The sequence below is a fragment of the Pantherophis guttatus genome, chromosome 1 (assembly GCF_059756535.1).
Source record: "Pantherophis guttatus breed Tessera chromosome 1, ASM5975653v1, whole genome shotgun sequence".
NCBI classification, from domain to species: domain Eukaryota; kingdom Metazoa; phylum Chordata; class Lepidosauria; order Squamata; family Colubridae; genus Pantherophis; species Pantherophis guttatus.
The window spans coordinates 147537975-147558694 of NC_142063.1; the positions used below are offsets into that span (position 1 = coordinate 147537975).

Below are 20720 nucleotides of genomic sequence, written 5' to 3' on the forward strand. Positions count from 1 at the left end.
TAAAAAAGGGCCAATTAGAGAACACACTGCAACCATTAACATCTTCAGAGGTACAACATTCACAGGAGAAGAAGAAAACAACACATTATCCTTTCTGAATATCCTTATCAGCAGAGATAGCAATGGCAACACAGGTTTATTGAAAACCACCCACACCCATCAAGTGCTCCACTACCAAAGTGACAACCCAACCTCCCACAAGAGAAGCTGTGTAAGAACATTATTTAGACTAACATAAACACACTGCAACAACTTTGAACATCAGAAAAAGGAAATACAGTAGATCATCTATGCAACATCTTCCAACAAAATGAATATCCACACACCTTCATCAAAATGTTTCCTGACCACTCAATGCAATATAGTACAACCAGCACAACTATGAAAAGGATAACACTGCCATACATCAAAAACATCTCAAAATCCATCAACAGACTATTATAAACACCGCATAGCATACAAACCAACTAAACATGTCCAAAACATCCTAAGGAAATCAAAAGACTCAACAGCCCCAGAAAAAAACCCAGGGATCTTCTACAACATACGGTACAAGTAATAGCCACTACATAGGACAAACAGGCAGAAGACTTAGCAGAGTGCATCCATGAACATCAACTAGAAATCAGAAGATACAATGAAAACTTCTTAATTTCACAACACATGGACAGACTTGACCATAGTTTCAACTGGGAAACTATGGCCATCCTAGACCAAGCCAAGTCCAAAAATGTGAGAGATTTCCTGGAAGCCAGGCACTTTGACAAATCGACCATTAGTGTCATATAGACAAACAACATCTTGATACCATTCAGAAGAGACAATCAACAAACCAAAGACCAGAACACCCCCTCACCAGCAATCAACATCCAGATGAGCAGAGATTAACACCTAGATTAATGTTAGAGCAACAATCAAGAAGTAAACAATATCCCAATCAAGCAACTTTTGAACAAGTTAACAGTAAATATCCCAACCAAAGAACCACCAAAACCACTCCCACCAACACTGACAGGGCAAGCCACTAGAACAGGAGTGTCAAACTTGCATCATGGTGGTGTTGTGACGTATCAAAAAAAAAAATTCCCCTTGCTAAACCGGGCGTGGCCAGTGTGTGATGCATCGGCCCAAGGGCCGCGAGTTTAACAGCCCTGCACTAGAATATAAAATGAGAGCAAGCCCCACTCCCTAGAATATGTTACCTAGTTTGGGTAATGAACCGTCTATAAGAAAACAACCAAGCACAGCAAACACCAAGGAGCCCTTATTTCAATCCTAGAAATATTCTCCTTTTATCAAAATCAGTGGGTTGCCCATTTTTAAAAACTGACAGAGAATCCGATGCTAGTTCACCCCCTCATTATATAGTAACACACTGGACAAATTTAGAATTGTGAGCAAGGAGTGCAGGTAACTTATACAGGTAGTCCTCAACTTACGATTACAATTGAGTCCAAAAATTCTGTTGCTAAGTGAGACGTTTGTAAGTGAATTTTGCCTCAATTTTGCCTTTCTTGCCACAGTTGTTAAATGAATCACTGCAGTTGTTAAGCAAGTAAAACAGTTGTTAAGTGAATCTGCCTTATTGACTTTGCTTATCAGAAGGTTGTAAAAGGGAATCACATGACCCTGAGACACTGCAACGGTCATAAATGTGAGTCAATTGTAAACCACGTGACCAGGGGGATGCTGAAACGGTCATAAGTATGAAAAATGGTCACATCTCACTTTTTTCAGTGCCGTTGTAACTTTGAACCGTCTCTAAGCAAACTGTTGTAAATCGAGGACTACCTGTAATTCAATTTCTAGAACACTCACCAATGGCTAAGTTGCTTGGGGAATTCTGGGGGAAAAAACTCACTTTACAGAAGAGAGATTCATACATAGGAGATTGAATCTGTTTATTGATGTCTGAGAGGTATCAATTTCACATATTCTTTACTAAGAACTTCAGCTGAATGATAGTAAGTACTAGCTAGCATTTGTAACTATGCACAACTATATAACCATATTTTACCTCTCATGATTAGTCCATATTCTGAAGAAAAAAAACCCCCAGAAGATATGGATCCACACAGCTAGAATCTTATTCCCTCTGTAGCTTCACATGTTCAGCTTAAACTGTGGTTTGCCATGTTTGACTGAATCAGTGGACATTCTGAAACATATCCAGAAATTAAACTTGGCTGGTTTCTGATTCTCCATCTGGAATGTAGGCTCTAATAAGCTTGACATCGCAGTGAACTTTGGTTAGTACTAAACAAGCAATAGAGAAAAATGTGTACTGTGTTAGCATGTGGAGGGGGAAGGAGGATAAAGAAATGTATGAGTTTGCAGCTCATTTGCAGTTGGAAGTTCATTTGAATTAAGCTCTTGTGTATTTCCAGCTTCATTTCTCTTCCATTTTTATCTCATGTTTTCTTTCTGCCTAGTAATTATTTTATAGATAAAATATACATATATATGGCATACAAATAATAATTGCATGGTTGGGTTTTTTATTGCCTTCTCAGCTGTGTGTAGTTATATTAGATAGTTGAATAAAAGTTCCAAATAGAACGCTTCATTAAACATAGAGAAACTTCATGCTGAAGGTGTTTTTTTAATGCAATAACACTCAATTTGGTATACTTCAGAGCAGACAGTTATTTTTGCTTGTTAAACTGAAAGGGTTATTTTAGTTTATTTCCTTTTTCTAAATGAAAAAGTTTTTTTGAGTACACTTTTGATTTAATAGTATTAATTTTTAAATGCCTTTTACCATGGGAGATGTAGAATAATCCATCTCTCTTTGGAAAGACATAAAGCTTGGAAACTTGTGGTTTTTCTGCTTTTGGGGTTACAAATGCATGCCTTTGCTTGTCAGACTAAATGTATTATTCTGTAGCTGTCTCTCCATTCTGGATATTCAGGTTGCATAGTAAACCTGACCAAAGCAAGCAAATCCTCCAAGGATAAAGAAAGAAAATGTATGCACTCCTAGGAATCTTTTTTTCAGAGCTAAAATTGACATTTTTATAAATAATTACCATGTGTAAGACCTCAAAACTCACAATCACAGCAATTCGGTGGTATGCATTTGGCATGAGTCAATTTCTGTTCTTAGTGCTTTTCATTGGAAATGGCATAAAAGTAAGATTTCTCTGAATTTTTTATGCTGTGGGCTTAGAGGGGACCCAAGATGTTCTTTGGTCACGGTTGTTTAAGTGTGCACACCAGCATAAATATCAAAGTGGTCATAAACTTCAGCTGCACTTTGAGGGTCATAGTTCCATTTAATTTTTCAAAGAATCTAGAAACCAACTAAGCAGTCGATAACAGTTCAGTTGCAGGTGATAAAGGAGATTTTAGATGGGACATCACTTCTCCTTCCACACCTGGCAATAGTTATATTATAGCCTTTACACAGGATTTCTTATACAATGCTGTTTACTTATAAATGTGCATGAACAATGGCTGGATGCTTGAATTGCAAAGCACCTTAATGCATTTTTGAAAGATAGCTTCTATTTGCCATGGGGCTTCGGGGACATTTTCCTCAAATACAGCGACGTCAGAAAGGGCTTCAGTTCTAACTAACAGTGCTAAATTAACTGATTGCAGTCCATCACTTAAGATATTACACCCATATTAGGAGTTTGTTCTCCCTCCCCCCCCCCACCAAAAGTACTGTAGTGATATGTTGAGTTATTTAAGAAGTAAATATCTGGAGATATATGGGCACTTGTCAATTGTAATACCTCTGGAAAAAGCTTAATTATAACAAATAAATGCATTGCTGAAAGACTTGTAAGTAATAAAAATATGCTAGAAACAGTGTCCAGAGATGGATTTGTATATAACAGTAGGATGATTTGGTGAAAAAGTTACTAGAAGAGCTGTTTGAAAGCCATCTTTTGATAAAGGTAAGCGATGGTGTAGATTATTGATTTGAATAACAACTGAAAGTAAGATGGATAGTATTTTCCAGATAGTGATGATTTGTAAGAAACAGATGTAAATAAAAATGTGGTTTTGATTTTTTTTATGTAGTTTTCAAATATTGGGTATCTACTTGCAGTCATTGCAATTACTAAAGAATCTATGCTTTTTAATTCCATGCATCCTACAAACTAATTATATTTACAAGGTCAGAATGAATGCATGTTTTCAGAAAAAAATATAGGGTTATATAAATGTGTCTTCTCTTTGGCTGTTATATCACAGTTTGTTGATCTGGAGTATAATGTGTACAATTCACAAATTTGTCTGATAACAGAAAGTGGTGTGTGATTGTGTTTATTTTACTAACCAGTATATTCACAGCAATCACTTCCAAATATCTCTCCAGTAAAGATGTGTTAATTACAAAACAGACAAGGTCTTCTATTATATTAAAGCTACTAACAAGAAGACAGCAGGAATCACACATGTAAATAGCATCATCAACCCCTATTTTAGTCCTCTGTTTTGATCTGTGAGTTGCGCATAGACCAAAGGTGCTATTAAAGACTCACTGTATGAAATAGGCAGCATTATATGAACAAAATTTATTCAACAAGAAAACAGACCTTTAACATGAATTTAACAAGCCTGAGAAATTATAAACTATCATATGCTGCAGATTCATGCAGTGATAATAAACAAAAAAAGAAAAGTAAGAGGTTTCCTTAAGCTAGCCAAACCGCTAATGGTTTTGTTATAAGCTGTCTACTGTTGAAGTGACCTCTGCAAAGTCTCAAGGCACTTGCACCAGGCAGAATTAAATCGTCCAGTTGGTGAGAAGAATCGGAGCAAATATCATGTAATAATAAAAAGCTACCTTAATCTATACCCTTTTCCCCACCATGGCATTAGAGGAAGGTCTTTATTTCTTCATCTTTGGAAGAAGTAATTTTGCATTAAGCCTTTAGGCTGCATTTTAATGCACTTAGAAATCATTGTGGTCAAAGGAAGCTAAGATTTTAAAACAGTCAAATGCTAACAAAATTAAAGCAGTACTAATTCCCCCCCCCCCTTCAATTGACCCTGTGATCCAGCTGCCTGTGAAAATTTCTTTTGCAGACTGTAAGGTTACTACATTGCTATCGTGCTTTGCAGAGAACTTCAAAGTACACAAACCTAGTGAAGGCTTAAGCTACAACATATATCCAAGAGCTCACCAGGGCTTTATCCTTGAATCTTACTGTAGCATAATTAACACCTCCTTCATCCATTGCTCATTAGCGTACTGGACATTAATGAGCCTATTTATTCTTATACGATTCTCTAAAGAAGGAACTTATTTGTTCTTACTGTGCAAAAAAAAGCAATTATAAGATAGCTTAGAAATCAAAATGTAGGGTGTGTTGCTGCATTTATGCTTTTTATTGCGTCCCAGATCTAATTTTAGGCTGCAGGTTGTTCAGCATGTTAGTTTTCCCTAAGACAGTTGCTATAGTGATTGCAGTGAATTCCTTTAATCTTGGTGTAGTTAAAATGTTCCTCCTTATGGGTTGAATTGATGCTGTTAAGTAGAAGCAAAATGTCACTCAAGTCATACTTTTGTCCAGTAGTTTATTAAAAAAATAATAAGAATACAGTACGGAATTAAGCACAGTAACATTTTGTAGTGCAAGCCCATAAGCACAGCATTTTCCACCCAAACATATACAACTACTGATCAAAAATACAATGAAATAAACAAATGCAGTTACATTGGTATTTAGAATTGTTAGCCCATATTCTACACAATAAAATTTTTTAAACTCGAATGTATCTAGTCTGTTCCAAAACAATTTTCTCCTTGAAATTCCACTGCAGAACACTAGATGGCTGAAGGCATTTCTCAGAAAGATTATTAAAAATGACCTTGTAAAAATGGGCCACTGTAATCCCAGCACACTTGCAAAACTGATGTATGGCCACTTTTTAGCATCCATTCAAATAGCTCATCGTGAAAAGTGCATATGGAGCTCAAATCTGAGTAGAAACAATTCTCTTATAAAACACTGCTGTCTTGGATAGGTTCCATGTTTTCTAGTGGAGCAGTCAGTTCTAATCCATTCTAGGAACGTAAGTGTTAGTAGTACTCTAAAATACAAAGCACCTTGTGATTCTGATACAGTGCCAAGTAATTGTAACTTCCCCTCTGAGTAAATTCTTTATTTGTGTCATTTCTTATCGAGTAAATCTCTAGAGGACTACAGTGTAGGATATTTAGTTCTGTTTTTGCTTACTTTTAATTTATACTCCTATGTGGTTGGGCATTTACAGGTGTTCAAAAATTAGAACATATGGCTGAAATGCTGCTTCATGAGTTTGGGAGATTTATAAGACTCAATCCATATACTACTAAACTCTCCTGTCTGTTTTGGAATCTTCAGTTAGCCAAACAGTGCATCATAACGCAAAAAGTTTTAAATCAAGGTACCTCAAATGTACTAACTAAAAAAATGCATATAAAATCTGGGACCCATTACTGTCATAGCATTGAAATATTAAGAATCTTCAGACCAGTTGTATTTGCAAACTTGTGGTCATTACAGCATTGCTGATAGTGATCATGATTTCTGACACTCTCTGCCAGGTTCCAATAAGCAAAGTCAGTGAGGAAGCTGACAGGAAATCAGAAGGATTACAATGTCAGTATTTTTGTACTATAAATCTAATCCCCTCATTATTTGGTCAATAGTTTTGTTTGTGACAATAACCATAAACGTATTTCTTGAAATGGCACATGGAGTGCAACTGGTATCCAAAAGTGGTCATGAGGCAGCAATATGCAGAGCATTGGGTTACCGCATAAAGACATTTTCTACCTTTAGGAACTACTGCTAAGGAGAATCAAGTTCTATCCATTCACACATTTCAGAATCAGAGTCTAAGCAAATTTCTTAGGGAAGGGGCAAGATCCTTAAAATTATGATTGGGTGATCTGAAAAAAACCCCACATAAATTTATGCTCACTCCCCTCGCCCCCTAGGTTCTCTCTGCACAAGTTAATGCTACTGTATAATGTTATTAAAGGCCAAAGTTGCTTGAAAACAGAAACACTCTGTTTAATATAGACCTAGGAGTAAGGAGTAAGGGTGTTCTGTAGGATTTGTGAGCAAGAAGAGTAGGATGAATAAGTTATAAAATCTATATACCTGTTCCTGAGATTTTCTTAATTCTAGAACAAGTTAGAAAAAAATAGGATTTTTAAAAAAAATTAATTTGTTTCACCCCATGAGGGGGCAGAGTCTGTTGCTGAAATTCCATATTTTAGTGGGAGCCATATTGATGAAATTTGTGTGAGAACATAGGCTTCTTATGTCTTTAGAGTTTTATGTAAATGCATTCCTAGTCCTAAAATGGAAATGCCAGTGCTTCATCTTGGGGCTTTAGCATCTCTATACCACTAAAACCTATTATCTGTAACCTTTAATTGAGCAAACAGTAAATCATAGGGGAACAGTTTTCGAACCAAGGTACCTCAAATGGGCTAACTGATATAATATGTTCAAAATTTGGAACCCGTGACACTAGTGGGGTGAAAGACTGTTTTAATCATTGCTTGTTGAATAAATAGTATGTCTGTAGCTTGCAAACAATCATCAGATTCACATAACATGCTAAGTTAAAACAAATAAGCTACAGCATGGCTTAGTGCAATGTGCAACTCAGATGTTATATATTGTTTTCATCATTGGTAACCATATTAAAATGTACAGATTGAACATTGTGTGAAGTAAAATATGAAGACCAGATGAACTCTAATTTAAAAGCAAGATCATTATGACAACAAACTGAGATTTCAGTTTATTTCATTTATTCAGTGCTTAAAGCAACTTTTGTGTGCAGGATTCCCATTCAACTCTCTTGTTTATTGAGCAGTAAAATGTGTAGATGATGCATATTTCATATCTTTAGAGCATTAATATATTGGTTGTAGCTGTCTTGCCCTTGTGAAAAAGCATAATGACTATAAATTATCTCACATCATTTTTGAGTAACATTTATGCATTTATCTGGTACTTCTGCTGCAAAAGAGATACAGAAGACAGCTTAAGTTCCTATCTGCTGCCTGCCCATCAGAATAAACTGAAATAAGGGCTAAACAATTGTGTAGTTTCATAATTATTTTTTGTTGATGGTCACAAATTTGTTTTTTTTTAAAACCTTCATTTATTTTAGCCTTAGATATCTCATTGGATGCTATTGAGCCTCCAACTTCTTCCTTATGCTTTCCTTTGGGTAACGATATGATCGTCGTCTCTCTTCGTGCCACTGTTTTGTATAGAAGCAGCATTTGGAGTAAAATGCTGCTTCTATACAAAAACATTATACACATAGGGAAATGATTGCTGTTCTTGGACAATTCATCATATGCAAATGCATGCATATTTATTGAAAACCACTCTTATGTTTCTCCAGTTGAAATTTACAGCCACGTTCATTCACTTCCTTATACTGTATATCATTGTGTAGGACATTGTGTACAGCGGAGAGAACACCTTTCCAAAAGGCACCTGTGAGAAGCAGACTGCAGGCTGTTAAATGTACAGCTCATCCTAAACAACACAGACATGTGTATGTTCTTAGAATGTTGAGCTCAGATAAATTGAGAAATGGCTCGACTCTGTATGAGTAATACTCTAGTTCAGAGGTTTTCAAACCTCTGAACCTGAAGCTTTTCAGGCTACAGAACTGTTACCTTAAGAAAAAAAAATCTTGCCACTTCCAATCAAAGGCAAAGTTTTAGTGACATAAAATTGACTCATTTGAGTGAAACATTCCCCCCCATCCTTAGTCTCTCACAGAACCCATTAAGATTTAGAGTACCACAGAGCATAGTTTGAAAATCTCCTTTCCAATCTTTAATCTGTATTGCTCCACATTCTATCTTTCTTAGAACCAGGGAACCATTTATGGCATTTTACAGAATTAAGAAGAAATCATAAAGTTTTGAAAGTTACCAGCTGTAGTATTATCATTGTGACCTTATTTTTGTTTGCCTTATTTTTTTGCTCTCTTTTACTCTTGGCCATGACACTGACAAGGTCATCATAATCCATCCGACAGTGTGTAGCCTCTTTCTTACTTGCAGGAAATAAAAAGCATCTGACTAGGAGGGAATACATGGGGCAAGTTCCTTGCTGGCTATAATTTTGTTGTCATTTCAAGTGTTCCGTTGGTATAATTGATGTGACACGACTGGGCTTTACACAGAGTCCCTTAGCTTGTGCTCAGTTTCAGAGTTAGTCTCCCTATTATTCAATTTGAGTAGAGAAGATGTTTTTAAAGTTACATTGTGTGTATATATGTATGTATGTAAACATAACTATCAAAAGCGGGTAAGAGAGCATGAAACTTAATTTATTTTCTCTCATCACCTTGAAAAATGTAGTAATTGGTGTCCTCTTGCAATACTAAACTGAGTTGGTGTGCTGCTGATGGCAGAGCCAGCAGGCGGTTCTTTTTTATTAATATTATAATTAAATAATTTTCTGGAAAAAGACCAAAAACAGATGTGACTTGATTGTGATGTCTCTGCTGTTCCTTGGTGCAATCACTTGCATTTTCTTCAGAGAATTGACTTTTCTGTCTTGTTTTTACAGGTTGTTATCGATGCCTTCAGATTAATCAATGCTAATATGATGGTCTTAGGACATGAACCAAGACAAACAACTTCAAATCTGGGTCACTTAAACAAGCCATCTATCCAGGTATTTAATATTAATGTATTTACGTTGAATGTAGCTTAAAATGTGTATGCCTATGAATATACAGACAAACACAAAATTTACTTTGATAAAGATTTAGATCTAGTGATTACTTCTTGAATTTTTAATAATTTCAGATGGCATGAAGATGTTAGTAATATGTACTACTCTTTACCTTTACCTATCCTGATAAAATGTGCTATATTGTTTTAGAAATTGTCTGCAGATTTTTTCGCTAAACTGTTCAAATCATTTGCAAATCATATATGCATGTTTGTGACTATTATATGATAGGGAAGGCAGTGCCTTATTGATGTTTATGGGTTCTGTTACTCTTCGCCTTAATTTTCCTTATGGATACAGTGATCACCAGGCCAGTTTAGATTATTTTTTGGAAAACAGATACTGACTACAGTACATATATGCCACAAATACGTTTTCATTTCAGAAGATGTTGCTTGTTTTTCCTCAAGAGGCTTTGTTTATAGTGTCCCTGAGAACAGGCAGGGGACTTGTGTATTTTCCTTCATGAGCCTATAGACCATGGATGATATCTATCAGTAACTTCGAATGTATGGCAATAAATCCAAAAGCCCTCTCATAGTATTGGGCAGAATCCAGAAAATAATTTCAGAATGAAATCCTTAAGTATAGTTTATGTCTTTTAATGGAGTTACTTCCATGAAATATGCAAAGGATTGCAAATTACTATTCTTAAACTTATTTCCTAATAAAAATAATAACAACCCCAGATGCTTTGGAAGGATTTGATAGGTGGATAAAAATGCCATATTGGTGATCTAAACATCTGCTGAACTGCACAACCAAGTATAATAATGATTTTGTAATAAATACGTAATTGTTTACTATTTCCTAAATAAATAAGTTGGAACCTCAAGACTGCAGGTCAGAAAGGATGAAATCTCTCAGGAAATAAAATTTCATATTGTTATTAATTGACTCCATCTTTCCTTTATAAAGATGTTAATTTTTAAACTACATTTTAGAAATATGAAGTAGTCATCAAGCATGTTCCCATTCCATCATCACTGCAGATGAATTTATATTTTTGTTTACTGTTAAGAATTACAGTAGTTCTCTTAATTACAAGCAATGCCTCTCATATTCCCCACTGGTCCAGGTTTTAAGATGACTTAAATAATGTTAGAGAACACAGTGTTGTCTTAGCTGCAGTGAAGTTTTGTATGGATGCATTTAAATCTTCTGGATGAGCTGAGAGTAAGGGAATTTGTTCTGGGAACTTGCTAGAAGGAAAGAGGACGTAATTATGCAGCTTGTTGTTCGTTTTGTAAGTTTCAGACCAAGATACTAAATTAACCTTATAAATAACATTGAATGTGAGATCTACTTATCCATAGTAAGTGATGGATGTAAACAGACTTCCATGCAGAAAGTATTTTGTTTCTTAAACAAGTATTCCCCCGTGAGTGCTTATTGCTTTGTCATTATCATTTTCCTACTCTAAAGGTAATATTGCCAAAAATATTATTTTTCTTTTAAAATGAATTTTAAAAATCCCACTTAGTTGCCACCAGAAGTCTAATTATTTCTCTGAAGATTAATTACAGGACTTCTAATAGCAACACATGCTGCAAACACAGTACTTGTAGTTGAAAACAGCAAATACTACTGTTGACTTGCAATTTTTGTTCTTATCTTGACAATCTTATATCTGTCAATAGTTTATGCTCATATTTCAAAAACTATATGGGCTTCATGAATAATTATCTACCGATTTCCCTAATAAAATAGAACAACTTTTTCAATACCAAAGAATTTCTATTTAATAGGAATGAATAAAATTACTCCCGATTAGAATTGGTACAAACTACAAAGCCTAATGAGTATGGAAGAACCCTCTAATGTTTTTGATTGGGTGCAGGCAAGCCTGTGCTTGTATGTTTCTAGAGAATATATTACTGGGCCTTTCAAGGCAGTATGTAATGACCTCTTATGCAAACCCCACGGTATTTTACTGCTTCCTAATTTTTCTATTTTTTATTGTTTGCTTTTGGAAAGTTAAGAAGTACCGGTATCTTACTTTCAGTTCGGCTGTTATATACAAGTATAGTTAGCCTATAAGATTGCTTTTTGCTTGTTTCGGCTGTACCCTGACTTACTGTACAGTATATTTAAACATTTCCTCTAAAATTATTCAACTTACTACATCCCATTTGTTAGGAAAAGAACTACCAAAAAGGGATCTGCATAATGTTTGGTAATATCTCCTCATAAAATGTAATACAGCTGCTTCCACTACTGAAGAGGTAGGCTGCTCTTCAATGGAAACACTGGCAACAGAAGAAAAGCTTAGCAGCAGTATTCAGTTGAGGATTTAATTCTGCTTTGTACATCTGTGGCTTTTTTGGATCCTAATCAGAAATAGTTCTGGGCATTGATTTAACTTTTGTTTGAACTAGAGAATCAAATCAGAATTGAATTTTAACAGATATACAGATTCCTGCTGGTTTGCCTATAATCATTTAAAAAACTTTTGCATTATAAATGCTCCACAGTTATAATCTGTGGTATATTTATGTGTTCCACACCATTTATATGCCATCCCTACTATAGATTCACACTACAAAACAACTTAAATCTGTTTAAGTTAAACCCATTAATTAGGACAATGATTAATTATACTGTATGCCAGCTACTATTTTAAAAGTATCTCTGCCCTATTGTATATTTATTTCCCTGCCTTTAAAATATGTTTCATTGAGTTTACAACACCAGAACATCTAGATATATTTAAGTAGCTGCATATTTTGAGGGGGGGGAGTTCAAATAACACACAGCCTGAATGCAGTATTTTAAGATAACTGTTCTGTTTTGTTTGGCAGAAATGATCAGGTGCATTTTAGTAATTCTTTTTAAACATTCTCTTTCTAGGCTTTAATCCATGGGTTGAACAGACATTACTATTCCATTACTATCAACTACAGGAAGAATGAATTAGAACAGAAGGCAAGCTCTGTTTTCCTAGAATATTTCCAGTTACTAACAACAAAAAATATATTTGTCACTTCGATTCTTTATCACAGCAGGGGAATTTTTCTGACCAAGAGCTACAGCGGATGGGGCAGTATTACCAATATATATTGGGGTATGGTTGGAGAGGTTAATTACCTCAAGATATTTTTCCTTTGTTTTTATAGGGTATTTTTCCAAATTATATTGAGTCTATTTTAAGGATTAACACAACCCATTTTTTATTATTCCTGTCCAGCTAGTAAGAAAATGCTGTTGAAATTTATTAACCACAATAATTTGGGGTCTCCACTTCTGCCTAATGTCATATAGCTGATCCATTGTCACCCCAAATAAAGTCTCAATGTGAACTCTGTGGTCGAAAGCAACATTTCTTCCAGAAGGCATCTGCATGCATAAGTAGTCAATGTGCTAGTAAATATGTGGTTGGCAAAAATCAGTCTGACTTAGACAATTTATGAACATCTTTGTTTAAATTATGATAAAAATATGGCTATTCTATTTTTAAAGCTACATGTTTCTGAAAGCTATTTTCTGTTTTTGTAGTGCTATTACAATGAATCTGTTAATTTTCTTGCCTTTATTTATTTTTAAAAGCATATACACTCTTTTCTTACATAGTTCAAACCTGATTACACAAGCCAGCTTATCCATATAATCCATCCAAAAATAATTCAGCTATTCTTGAATATTTACAACCAACAAACATATAAATGGCAGCAATTGATTGAAGATTTATTTTGCAAAGCATATTAAATAAGTTTACCAGCCATCTCAAACATTTGCTTGACTGAGCACTGGCAGCTTTGCTCAAGGAGCTTCTTGTGTAACATCAGGACTACCACTATTATTCTTTAAAAAAAATAAAATTACAATATTTCTTTCATTTTCTGAGGTAAATTCGGTGAACATCTTGTTAGATCAGCCACAGGTATAATTTTTCCCCCTACAAATATTCCACAAAAAAGTATATATGTATACTTGTGTATCTATAATTCCAGTAGTTTAACTAAAAACATAGCTCTCTGTATCCTTTTTTTCCAAGTTTGCTAATTCTTCCCAATGCAGACATTTTAGTTTTTATGCCCACAATAGATTCCATCTGTTCATGATTAAAGTTGATTTTAGAGGCACTGTAACTGTTCAGATACCTTTCCACACTAATTATCTTTATAGGAGAATGTAGACATTAACTAAGGTCATTGTTCAATCATAAGTGTTCAGTAGTGTTCTTGAAGGTGACAGATTCAAACCGAAAAGCAGTCTTCTCACCAGGAGCTCAGTTGGGCTTGCAAGAATCAAGTGCTAAGGTCTTCGCTGCTTCAAATTCTCACTGCTGTAGTAAACACAGGAGGGCAATTTTGTTGATGTAGGGAACAGCTTTGTGATCTTAGATGCTCTATGTGATATACCTGTACTTTCAAGACATGGAAAAAGTGATATTTGAGCTGGGGTTTTTTGCATCTTGGTATGTACAGTACATCATCTTTTTTTCTCTGTATTCTTGAGGTTGAGCTTTAAAATTAAGCTATGGAAACATTACTTTGGTGCATTTCACTGCATACACTTTTATAAAGGTGATAACAGTAATTGTCAAGTGTGATTTTAAAAGGGTTTAAGAAATGAAAATTATTTTCATCAAGGTATGCAGGCTTTGCCCAGTGTCCTGGCATCCATGTTTCCTATATCTTCCTTGTCTGTATTCATGATTTCATACTCATGGCTGAGAATAGGACTTCTGCCGTTTTAACACCAATTATTTATTGGAAGCTGATAGTCTGGCAAAAGGCCTAAAACCACATGAACCCAAACATGTTTTAGCACTCAATCATGTCTTCATAAATCCCCCTATGAGTGTGGGTTCAAATTTCACAGTGACCTTACATAGCAAACAATTTTTATCTTCTCAGATGGACTCATAGGGAATGGATAGTTAAGTCTATGGTGATCTAATCTATGAGACATAAAAAGTTATCTGAGGTAGCCTAGGTAATTCGGGCTTGACACCAGTTTTCTAAATTTAAACTCTCCTATGTTAGAAACTTTTGTATCTCTTTGTATTTATTATGATAAAACATAACTGAGGTAGTTTTAACTCCATATTCTGCCTCCTATAGACAAAATGCTTCTGGTCTGGCACTGGAATGTTGTACCCCTTGAAATGAAGGATTCAGCAGTCTTGTAGATTACCTGTTGTTGTGCCATGTTTTCTCCTGCCCCTCTACGTTAAAGAATGGAGGGAGGAATCACTTTTAAAAAAAGTCAGTGGTCTTGCTGGGAGTTAGAAAGGAAAAGAACATTATTAAATATCCCAGTCATCTGACCCTTTCTCCCCCCCTCCCCCCCCGGTTCTGGATTAGAACTCATCTTAAGACATGTTTGTATTATTTATTTATACTTATTTATTAAATTTATATACCACCCGTCTTACTGTGAGTGATTTATAGCATAATAATGAGATAATACAAAATGATTAAAAATTAAGAAACATTAAACCTTTAACCAGAGTTTTTCTGGATACCGACAGGCAACATATAAATTTAATAATAAATAAATTAACAAAGAACTTAGGTCTAACCCAGTAGATATTTGTGATTTCTCATATGTCCTCCTAATACCACTTTCATGTTCAAAATGTATAAATTATTTTCCTGCATAAGCCACAAATACAGTTATTTTACTATTTGCTCTCTATTGTTTTTCTTCTTTTTTTTCTTTTGGGTAGATGTTACTGAATTTACATAAGAAAAGTTGGATGGAAGGTTTAACCCTTCAGGACTACAGCGAACACTGTAAGCTCAATGAAACCGTGGTAAAGGAAATGCTGGAACTAGCAAAGAACTATAACAAGGTACCATATTGGGCCTCTGCCAGACAATTATTTGACCATATGATTTGTCAGATGAGCTTCTGGAAGCATCGATTCAAAAATTGATTCCAATGTAATATGGAGGAAAAAAAACACAACCTTGAAAAAATAAAATGTCATTAATCATTTCAAGAAATTAGCACAACTTATTTTAACATTTTGGAAATGGACAGACCTTGGCTTTTAATTTTTTAAAAACCCAAGTCATTGCTGCAGTCAACAGCAATGAAATACTGAGTTTTGTGAAAAGATGTGCAGATCAAGAGTAGTGAAAAGACTTCTTGCTTATGTTGTTAGAGGAACTTGTGTTAGAATCAGTGACATTTGTATAATCCATGTTCTTTCTGGTTTTGTTCTCTTTTCATTATATTGAGAAGGTATGTTGCTCTGACCAAACTGATATTAACCACACCGTACTGAGTGCTTCTAAAAACCATTCAAATAATTTTGAGGAAGGCGTTGACTTCTATCCTGATGTACTAGTTAGTTCCTTTGTTGAACCACCACAGTGAGGAGTTTTTGTACGTGTGTGTCCCTTAAAATAACATTAAAGCTTCAGCTTCAATGGAAAAAGACAAAGTTTATATTTTGAAAAGCTTTTGAAATAATAAGATACTAAATACTAACCTTTTCTACATTTGTTTTACAGGCTGTGGAAGAAGAGGATAAAATGACACCTGAACAGCTGGCAATAAAAAATGTTGGCAAGCAGGTGAGGAATTACACTGGCATGAAAAAAATTACTTGTGTGTTTATTTAATCATACATGGGTGATTTTTTTTGTTCTTAATTTCTATAACAGCCATTTATTTCCACTATAATTACTTAAAGTTGGTGACTTAAAAGTATATCAACAGTGGACATTTGACATCTGCCACTGATATATCCAGGCAGTCCTTATTTAGCAACCACAATTGGGACCAGAAATCTGGTTAAGTGAAGCAGACACCAAGTGATACCAAGACTGTGCTTATTATCTTAATGTAGCTTTCCTTTGCTGTCAGGATCATAAATATGAGGATTGTAAAGTTATTTTTTCATCACATGCCTGATGGAAGGGATTCAGGAAAGCATGAGGAGAGATTTGGATTCGTTGAGGAATCCATATTCCAAGCTAATCTACTCCTTAATGAAACCACGTTAACCAATCTAGACATGGACATACTTTTTTTTCACTCCAGTGGCAAACTATGCATAAATTAAACATTAAACACTTCTGAAAATAACACAATAGTGGTACTTCAGGTTTTCTATGTTAACATAGGGTTCCCCCCCCCTTTAAGTGTATTTTATGGTTTGTTTTCATTTATTTAATTGGAAAGTGCTTTTGTTTTGAGTGAGTATATCTTAAAATAACATGGGATGAAATCCCAGTTCCATTGGAAGCAAATGGCAAAGCTCCCATTGATTTCAGTAATGAACTTGATAAATAAAGAATGTTATGATGGAGTTATTATTTAAATTGACTAGTAATTTACAAATGTGATATATATATATATATATAAGTAGTTAAATATATTATACAGCATATGAGATGTATATACATCATTGTTACTTCTGTATCGCTATATAAAAGTAAATCATATTTAAATCATATATAATCATATATATAAAAGTACATCATATTTGGCCTAGGTTTACAAGATAGCTTGGTTTTCAAGAAAAATCATTTGTAAAATGACCTGAGTGTTTTGAAAGTCTATTTTAGACAAGCTCATGGCTCCAGTAAACTGTCAGCATAGTAGTGATTAAGATGTGATAAAAAAATTTCAATATGAAACCAAACTCTGGAATGTAAATCATCAAGAGTTCTTTAAGCTGGGCAGTATTAAAGTTGTTAAAGCTAGACATTAGCATTTGCCATACGCTAAATAAATAAATAGTATTAAAGTATTTGCACAGTATAAAATAATTAGTTTGCTGACTAATACCTTTTAAAACTTTGCACATAGCACCACCATTTCTTAAATTGGGCAATAAAACATCTGAAATAAATAACCAAATTTATAGAGCATCAATGACTCTACAGTATTTATATCTGATAATATTAAATGACCAAGAAAATACTATAGTTGATAGTATAACAAATTTAATAAATAACTAATATATAGAAAGAAATGTAAATCCAAGTGTTCAAAATTCCAATTTTATATCAATATTGGGACAGTACTCAGGCAGATATAAACAATATGCAGCCCTGGCCAATCTAACAGCTCATAATTTCAGCAATGCTTGCATAATAGAACTCTGAACTTTAATTGCTTCTTAACTGTATCAGTACTGCATTAAATGGAAACCACCATTTGTAAATGTGTTATTTCAATAAATTATAAACAATCTTTTAACATTATATTTTAGGATCCTAAACGCCATTTAGAAGAACATGTGGATGTGCTGATGACTTGCAACATTGTCCAGTGTTTAGCAGCAATGTTGGATACTGTTGTATTTAAATAATGTCTTACTTATAAATGTTATTTGATGACTATAATCATCCATTGTTTAAAGCACTGAGGCTAAGATATATTTGGATGTCAGAGACATCTGGCATCATTTGCAGTCTAAGAGCATCACTCTAACACCTTTTCATCTACGTTGTGCAATTACTTTGGCTATTTTTTTAATGCAAGATCTCTGCAGATTCTAAAAAAATTCAAGAACCGGGTTAAAAAGTGTATTTTCATTTTAATTTTTGAAGATAATTGGCAGCACATATATACATTAATTATTGCTATATAGCTTTTTAAAAAGTCTATTAAACTCAGTGTTTTGCTGACATTGTAACTGAGAAAATCAATTATTGACAATACTGTACAAAATTCAACAAGGAGAAAAATGCCTTTTGGTCAACTGATGATCTATAAAGACCTGTGCCATGGACATGATTTTTTTCAAAAACTTACTCAGATTTCAGATCCCTTTTATATGAATCACGGTTAAGTCCCACAGTATTTTTACCAGCTTGGTCTCGACCTTGCAATACAAGAAAGAAACGGAAAAGCTTGTAGACAAATGCAAAGCACTTCCCATGACTAACTATAGTGTTTGTTTCTAAAAGCCCCTGGATTAAAGCTTTTAAATCAGAGGGATGTGACATCAGGTAGGCTTAAACCTGTTTCGGTTGCCTTTAACAATGGATCAGGACCATTCACCACAAGGAGGGTAGAGTTGCATATGGTTTTTAAATATAATTTGAGACTGTCTGGCTCTGACCTAACAAATAGTAATTGCAGATAGTGATGATAGTTAACATCAATTTGATACATTTGAACAATACTTGTAGACAGGAAACAATGGAGATGAGACACATGCTATTAATCTTGCCAAAATGCCAATGAAAACCTGGTCATAAATTTTGTTGAACCTTCTGTCTAATGACATTTCTGTAACTTCCACATCTGCTTTGTCAAACACAGAACTCAGTAGACTTCCCAAAAAGTATACTTTTCTGTCCCCATCCCCAACTTTCCTCTCTTCAAATAAGTATAAATGGCTCTACAGTGTATGAACAAAGCACAGAAGATAATAAAAGCCTGGAACTAACATCTGAAAAGTTACAACAAGTCTGTTACAGACAAGGTCATCAAAATATGGATATTCTTTGTCAACCTACTCTGTAAATACCATTGAAGTGCATGCTGAAACATTAAATTACAATTTATTTTGGAATTTTTTTCTTTTTAACTGAAAAATAGACATTTTTGAAAGAAAGCGGGGGGGGGGGGCTTTCCAATATCTACACAACTAAAGGAAAAAATATTGACTGCTTTATGAGATACTGTTATGGAAACCAATTTTTAATTTGTAAATGAAGTACAAGTTTATAAATGAATAAAGGAATACCAATTGCTAATAAATACTCTGAGTGTAATTATTTTTTTTATTTGTATAATTGATATATTTAACCCTCTCACTACTATTTTTTATTTTTTTGTTTTTATTCTGTCTTTATTTTTATGAATACACATTTAAAAAACCCTAATATGTAATTGCTTTATTCGCTATGGTCCCTGTATAAGTCAACAGAAATCAATTATTTGTTGATTTTTATCCCACCTTTATTATTTTTATAAATATAACATTTAAAAAAAACCCTAATATATAATTGCTTTATTTAATGTGCTCCCTATACATGCTCTTATACAAGAGCTTAATATTATTTCCAAGATGAGGTTTTTCTCTTTGGCATACTTTAAATTTGAAATATTTTATTTTATAAAAGAAATATCAATTTAGGTAAGCACTGAGCAGAATTTCCAATAGTCATGGAGTGAAACATCAATACTCTGCAATGCTTTCTAGCTAATTAACACTTCCTTGAGGATAGGAAATGTTACCCCCTGCCTGAAGGAGGCAGTTATTAGACTTATTTTTTATTATTTTCTTTTTTAGAAATCTTCCCTTGATCCAGCAGATCTGTGCAATTATAGGCTAGTCTCAAGACATTTCATTACTGGAAATGGTAATCATAAATATGATAACCTCACAGCTCCAGATGCACCTAGATTATGCTGAGAATCTGGACCATTTTTAATTAGGCTTTTGACTGGTATATGGTATTGATAATGCTTTGATCATTAAGTGATCACCCATACTGAAATGGACAGGGAGAGTGCAGCCTACTCAATCTTTTTGGGACCGTTTTTTAAAAAATACCATCCATTATACTATTCTGTGTGGCAGGATTAGGCATTTAGGATACTATTTTATATTTCTGCTCCTTCCTCTGTCTAAGATGCTGACCTACAGTGTCCCACAGAGATCTCCCATTGACATGAAAAGGCCTGATCTACCTGTCACTGAATACATAGTTGACATAGTGAATTTCCAAAATTATGGCCAACTATCAGCTACATTTTTTCCCCAAATCAGATTGGTCATAAATTTCCCATGGAATAGTTATATCCCACCTTGACTATTAATAAATATTCTGTGTGTCTGTCTCTGATAATACCTTGAAACTTCAATTGGTGAAATGCAGAAGCTAACTGGGACAAAATGCAATAATGGTGTGACACTTGCACTAAAAAAATCACCACTTGCAGCTAGTTAATTACTGGATACAATATAAAACATTGACCAGTCAAACAAACAAAAGAGAATCTGACAATCAAATGGAATAGTTCAGCCTTGTTTTGCACTTAATATCTTCAGGAATAAATGTGAAGATATTC

General features: G+C 34.2%; 1 protein-coding gene across 2 annotated transcripts in view; it reads left to right on the forward strand.

Moving 5' to 3' along the window:
- PSMD14 (proteasome 26S subunit, non-ATPase 14) overlaps window positions 1-19403 on the forward strand; it is a 61536-nt gene extending 42133 nt beyond the window's left edge. For both annotated transcript variants that reach the window (XM_034426185.3, XM_034426195.3), the window contains exons 9-13: window positions 9561-9668; window positions 12579-12653; window positions 15403-15528; window positions 16196-16258; window positions 17905-19403. In XM_034426185.3, the coding sequence (XP_034282076.1) occupies window positions 9561-9668; window positions 12579-12653; window positions 15403-15528; window positions 16196-16258; window positions 17905-18003 (471 nt within the window). In that variant the 3' untranslated portion in view covers window positions 18004-19403. The remainder of the gene's footprint in view (window positions 1-9560; window positions 9669-12578; window positions 12654-15402; window positions 15529-16195; window positions 16259-17904) is intronic.
- The last annotated feature ends 1317 nt before the right edge of the window (window positions 19404-20720 follow it).